Raw genomic sequence first — 6,468 nt, 5'->3', positions numbered from 1 at the left:
CGTGTTTTTCGAGCGAGAGATCTACGTCCAGGGGGAGATGATAAATTTGCTCGCTTATTCTGGGCATTTGGTCCCAGCATAGGTTCTTTCCAACGAACACTCAGATCGATAGTTTTGGTCGATGGGACGCATCTACGTGGAAAGTAACTTGGAATCTTACTGATCGCAGTTGGGGTAGATGAGAACAACGGATTAGTTCCATTAGCTTTTGGTGTTGTCGAGACTGAGAACGAAGATAGCTGGTGCTGGTTCCTCTATTTAGTGAAGCGGCACGTATTGCCGGAGGGGATAGGCGCATTGACCCTATGCTCCGATCGACAAAAGGGGTTGATGCAAGTAGTGCCTAAAGTAATGCCTATTGCAAACCATAGCTACTGCATGCGTCACCTCGCCGCCAATCTGTACACCGACTTCAAAGACCCTTTACTTAAGAAATTATTCTGGAGAGCTGCTAGGGCTTTGAGAGAGAGTGTTTTCATAGACACAATGGAAAAAATTAAGGCGAGGAATGAAAATGCACACAACTGGATAGCCACTATTCCCAAGGAAAACTGGGCTAGTTTCTACTTCAAGGGGGAAAGATATGATGTGTTGACCACCAATAGATCGGAGTGTTACAATGCAGTGCTAAAGGATGCCAGAAAATTACCGATTGCAGCTGTGGTGGAGCTGACTCGTTTTAAGAGCTCCGAATACATACAGAAACATCAAGCGATGGGCCTTCAATGGGAAACAAAGTGCACGCATTATGCAGAAAAACATTTGGGACTGGCCAGGGAACAGGGTCGCGGATATGATGCTTATCGAATAGGTGTGCACGAATTTGAAGTAAGATCCCGTGATCATCATGATGTCGTAAACTTGATGCAACAAACCTGTACATGTCGTGAGTTTCAAACGCTTGGGCTTCCGTGCGGACATGCCATGGCAGCCATTGCCATCACAGATTTTGATGAGTACGATTATTGCCATAAATGGTTTCGTATAGAGATGTATCGGGAAACGTACTGTGAGGTGCTTCACCCTACAGTAGATCGCACTCAATGGGAAGTGCCTCCAGAACCTCTGCAGACTGTATTACCTCCAATAGCGAAAAGACCACCTGGACGGCCGCGAACGAGAAGATCTGACCGCGAATTGCAGAGTGGAGTGCATCGCAAATGTACGATTTGTGGAAAACTTGGCCACAACAAAAGAACTTGCAGAGAACCTCCCATGGAGAGACAACTGCCTGATGAATCTGCCATTGGACCCTCTGCCCCCGTTTTCAATAGGTACATGATACGTAATATATGGAGGTCAATAAGTAGTATAAAACATCCCCGATTCCATACTTATTCGGTGTGGTGGTGGTGTTGTAGGTCGGGTGTACCTTGTGCAGCTCCTTTTTTCACGTAATTACTCCGCGGACAATGCATTGGAGGCTCCACTTAGATGAAGGAGGAGAAGTGGATTAATTAAAAGTGTGCACAGTAATTAGTTGTTGTATTTAATATTTTTTTGAGGGAAACCCATTTTTGGTATACTGTAATTAGTGGTGTGCATAGTTGAAGGCTGCCCAGTTTTCTGAGGAAAACCCAGTTTTCTGAAGTTGGAATAATGTAATTTTTGGTATACTGTAATTAGTGGTGTGCATAGTTGAAGGCTGCCCAGTTTTCTGAGGGAAACCCAGTTTTCTGAAGGTGGAATACTGTAATTTTTGGTATACTGTAATTAGTGGTGTGCATAGTTGAAGGCTGCCCAGCTTTCTGAGGGAAACCCAGTTTTCTGAAGGTGGAATACTGTAATTTTTGGTATACTGTAATTAGTGGTATACTGTAATTTTTTTAGGGAAACCCAGTTTTCTGAAAGTGGAATGGGTTCTCATAGTTGAAGGCTGCCCAGTTTTCTGAAGCTGGAATGAGTTCTACCTTGCAAGTATTGTTAAAAAAAGCTTTTCCCTGCTGCTAAGAAAATTCAAGAACTGGAAAAGAAATTTGGTTGTATATATATATATATATAAAATCCATTTCAACTGAATCAATTCAAATGCTCTAAATTGTAGTTATGAATTTGATTTCGTTTTGCATTGTGGAGATTGGAACATATCAATTCAAATGCTCAAATGCTCTAAATTGAGCCAATGAAAGGAGCCTCCGATGTTGAGAGTTTTGGTCTTAGGAGGCATGGTGAGAGGAAATGTGGGTGGAGAGAAAAGGAATACGTATAAAAAAAGAGGAATACCCCTAAAATGGAGGAAAAAAGGAGAATTAGAGAAGGGAAGAAAGAAAAAATTAAAAATGGGTGAAATGGTAGGGTTTTAGGAAGAAGAGAGGTCCTTGGAAGGGAGATGAGGGTTTTGGAGGAAGATATAGGGAGAAAATGACAGAAAAAAGCAAAAATGGAGTTAGGGTTTGAAGAGAAGTGGAGGGAAAGAGGGAAAGAAGGAAAGAGGAGAAGAAAAGTTAAAAAAACGAATTGTCTTCCACGGTTATAACGTTGCTGGGGCGAATCTCGGAGCTCTGACACATATTCTCGGACTTCCGAGAGTAGAAGAAATTTGTTCCATTCTACTGGCCCCATTCTCGGAGTTCCGAGATATGTGCTCGGAGCTCCGACTTTCCAGACGGTTGGAATCTCGGAGTTCCGAGACATTATCCCGGAATTCCGAGAAGGGACGGATGAAAGTTAAACCTACTGGACCGATTCTCGGAAGTCCGAGAAAAAAAGTCGGAACTCCGACAAATTGTCTGGACGAAATCTCGGACTTCCGAGAAATTGAGTCGGAGTTCCGAGAAGAGACGGATTGCAGTTATTCCTACTGGACCGAATGTCGGAGTTCCGAGAATTTGTCTCCGAATTCCGACAATATTTCCAGGTTCCGTCTGCCCATATTCTCGGAGATCCGAGACAAATTCTCGGAGCTCCGAGAATGTTAAATTTTGTTTTTTTTTTTTTTAGCCAGGACGACATACCAAGTACAAAACATGATCTAAATGCATGAATTGTCTTTTGCCATACAACCGATTTAAATTGTGGCCCATCAAATGGACGTTATGGATCTTCCTATGCTGTGGGGTGGATAGTCCATTTGGAGAGAAGGGGGTGACTGTTGTCATAAATGGTGTTCAATTTATGAACAAGTTTGAGGAAGAATTTTTTTCTTCCCAACAGTTCAATCAACGAAACAAAACCGGAATTAAAGTGTGCACAGGGATAACTTATTTTCCCACCAATCTCGTAGGGAGATTTTTCTTCCAGAAAACTTCCAACAACGGGCAATTTGGGGCTCTATCAGACAATGTCCTAACATTTTTACATACAATAAAAATATAAATACCCGGAAAAGCACAAAAAACAGGGCTCCCACTGCCAACTATGACGATGAAAATAAATTAAAACTACAGAAAATAGCCACAATTCAATACAAATAAATCATATTTCCATCCAATAGAAATATAAATTCCACCAAAACTTTATGAACAAATATTTGATAATTTTCAAAGTCCTTTACCATATTTCGCAATGAACCCAATGCCACAACCACCATCACTTGACAGAACTTGATTTTTAATTACAAATACATACTTGTCAGTATGCTGAGATACAAACAAACCCTCCCTCTGTGTCTCTACAGCCTGCTTTCTGTCCTACACATATGCGCCTAACAATTACAAATAAATTTACCCCATTTTACCCCATTTTGCTTACAAATAGACACAAAACTTCACTACAAAGACCATCAATGTCCATCCTGTTTACAACATCCATCAGAACTTCAAGAGCTCTTCTTCATTTTTCACTCATATATCCTCCTTAAGAAAATCACCACAGTGCTCGAACTCTCCGCGCAAGAATCTTTCGCACAGCTGCAGCCGATAAGCGGGAATGTCAATCTTGCTGAAAGTAAATGGATCATTTGCATACAGATGGTCGATCGCTTTAAGCACGAACAAACCACAGTCGAACCTGCATAACAACTGCTGTATTGAGCGAATCAAAATCATAGCCTAGAAAAATAAATATTTAAATATACTAATATACTGACCCATTGGCCTGTTGTGGGAAATTTTCCATCTGAGCATATTGAAAGTGGTCTATATCACAACCCCTTTCCTTTAAGTACTCCTTCAACAACGCAACCTGCAAGTGGTTAACATTGACAGGTTTAGGAAACATAAGTGTTATACGTATAGATTTATAAGTAGGAAAACATTAAAGATGCTAACCCACTTACGGTCAATCCTGCTCTTTCCTGGAACTCCATTCCTTTACACGAATTGCATTCGTGGAAGATTTTGTTGACCATATCGACAATCAGAAGAACCCAATGGTTGTCTTCACATAATGGTAATAGTACCATTTTGACTGCTTCGAGCTGGTGGTTTATAAGTCTACTGTGCAGAGCGTCCTTCGCTGTCTTCCACTTTTCTACCCTCAGCTCCTCAGTGACTTCGCTCCCCACTGCAGTCAGAATTCCCTATAAAAAAAAGAAATTCAATGGGATACTACAGATAAAATCTTATGTAACCTCAATGTGGGATGATAGAAATTACACTTACATGTACCACCGATGGAACGAAGACAATTCCCCCTATTGTAGGATCTACTAACCCATCGTCGTTGGAGGACTGTACGTGCTTCCCATATATATCGACAATCTTCAAGGAAGAGAAGTAAATGTCAGATGTACATTATTACCTACGGTAATGTAGAAATTAATGATAAAAAATGACACTTACAGTACCAGTCAGGTATTGTCTGACATTCCAAAGCTGTTGTAGGTCTTCAGCTATTAGGTGTACATCATCCTTTTCCATGAGGATATCACTGCAAAATTGTATTAAATTGTTAGTTAATAATTTTCAATTCTTATCACCTTAAATCATGGTATAATATAGTTCACATCTACTTGCCTTTTTTCATGCTTTAGAAGTCTCTCTATCAGAGCTGTTCTCCTTCCCTTACGCATCTTCCCATCATCCCCTTTCTTCTTGGCCGGTGGTTTAGGTATGTTGGGGTCCTCCCCCTGTTTCTTCCCTTCCTTCTGCCTCCTCTTTCGGGTCTTCCCTGAATAGTAGGGGCTTTTTCTGGCTCTCCCAGGTTTCCTACTCCTTCATCCATCTTCACACCCCTTACAATGCTCCCTAATTCGGAATCCACCATCTCATCCCTTCGACCCCTCACTTTCAGCTCAACTTCAGTAGATGGTGCCTCTTCCATGCTCACCTCCATTTCGAACAATCTTTGCAAAGGTTTAACGATCACCCCGTGTGTGGTGCCGAATCTTTCTTGATGTGACTTGGGGTTCTGAGACGATACATCTATTAGGGTGGCGGCTGCATCCATGTCACATCCAAGGTCAGCTAAATCCGTCCAATCCTCGCACAGCTGTGAAGATAATCGTGCACCTTGAGATGCATTTTCGCCCTTCCTCTCCTCCTCAACCCCCTCCACCTCAACCCCCTCCATTCTTCCCCCTGTCCCTTCATTTGTTCTCCGCATACGCTCCCATCTTTTTTGAAATCCTCCTCTTTCTGTCTGACATCTTCCTCTCTTTTTCCAACATCTTCCTCTCTTTTTCTTATTTCTTCCCATGCTGCTCTAATCATCTGCCACTGTCTATCAACTACATCTCTCTCTCTCTCGCCAAAATTTTTATATGCTTCTGTAGACACCCCATTTTGTTTTGTTTTAATCAACAAATAAATTAGTGTGTTAAATCCATGTGAGAACCCCCTCTATCATTGATTTATATGTTTTAGGTCATTAATATCTTGATCTGACTTTACGGATCATCAATCGGGACAAAATAAGCTAGGGTCACTTCATAGCCCGGACCCTGATTCCATTCCGAGACCCGATTTCCGTAAATCGTTAGATCAATGGCAGATCATGACCTGGGTCTAACCATCCAAAACCACCTAACCTCTCCTCTCATCCTAACCATTCAAACCTCACCTAACCTCACCTAACCTCTCCTCCCATCATAACCATCCAAACCTCACCTAACCTCACCTAACCTCACCTAACATCACCTAACCTCACCTAACCTTACCTAACCTCACCTAACCTCACCTAACCTCCTATCCCATTCTCCTATAAATACCCTCTCATCTCACCAAAGAAAAGAAGGAAAAAAAAAGAAGAAAAAGAACCCCTCTCTTAGAAAATTCATCCCTCTCCCTCATCTCTTCAAGGGTTCGGCCATCCTTGCCGGATCGGGTGATTTTATACGTTGGGTGATATATATCAAAAGCAGTCATTATCAAGCAAGGAATCATCTTCAAAGAATTAACATCAAAGAAAAATCAAACACAAAGTGGATTTCCAAAGAGGTAGGCATTTATTTCAATTCTATGTAGGGTCTGTTTTCATACATATCTTTTACTTTAAAAGAAAAACCATGTTAGGAAGCATGTAGGGTCTGTTTTCCCCCTGGTTAGCCTCTGGTTAGACCCTGGTTGCACCCAGGTTCGTTGCTGGTTG

At 41.6% G+C, this 6,468-nt stretch overlaps 1 protein-coding gene across 1 annotated transcript; it reads left to right on the top strand.

Moving 5' to 3' along the window:
* The first annotated feature begins 486 nt into the window (after positions 1-486).
* Positions 487-1,873, top strand: LOC143878906 (uncharacterized). The gene is made up of 2 exons (XM_077381122.1): positions 487-1,274; positions 1,831-1,873. The coding sequence occupies exons 1-2, from the start codon at positions 487-489 to the stop codon at positions 1,871-1,873; spliced, it is 831 nt and encodes a 276-aa protein (XP_077237237.1).
* Positions 1,874-6,468: the final 4,595 nt, after the last annotated feature.

The sequence above is a fragment of the Tasmannia lanceolata genome, unplaced genomic scaffold, assembly GCF_043159265.1.
Source record: "Tasmannia lanceolata isolate RefF3 unplaced genomic scaffold, GAP_Taslan_0.1 ptg000006l, whole genome shotgun sequence".
Lineage (NCBI taxonomy): Eukaryota > Viridiplantae > Streptophyta > Magnoliopsida > Canellales > Winteraceae > Tasmannia > Tasmannia lanceolata.
The sequence above is the reverse complement of the archived record's forward strand: the minus strand, read 5'-3'. Positions and strand labels throughout refer to the sequence as shown.

What these genes read in the sequence shown, in the direction of transcription:
- LOC143878906 (XM_077381122.1), top strand. Translation starts at nt 487, where the DNA reads ATGGAAAAAATTAAGGCGAGGAATGAAAATGCACACAACTGGATAGCC. An exon ending in TCTGCCCCCGTTTTCAATAG is followed by an intron (nt 1,275 to 1,830) that starts GTACATGATACG and finishes TAATTTTTTTAG; the next exon opens with GGAAACCCAGTTTTCTGAAA.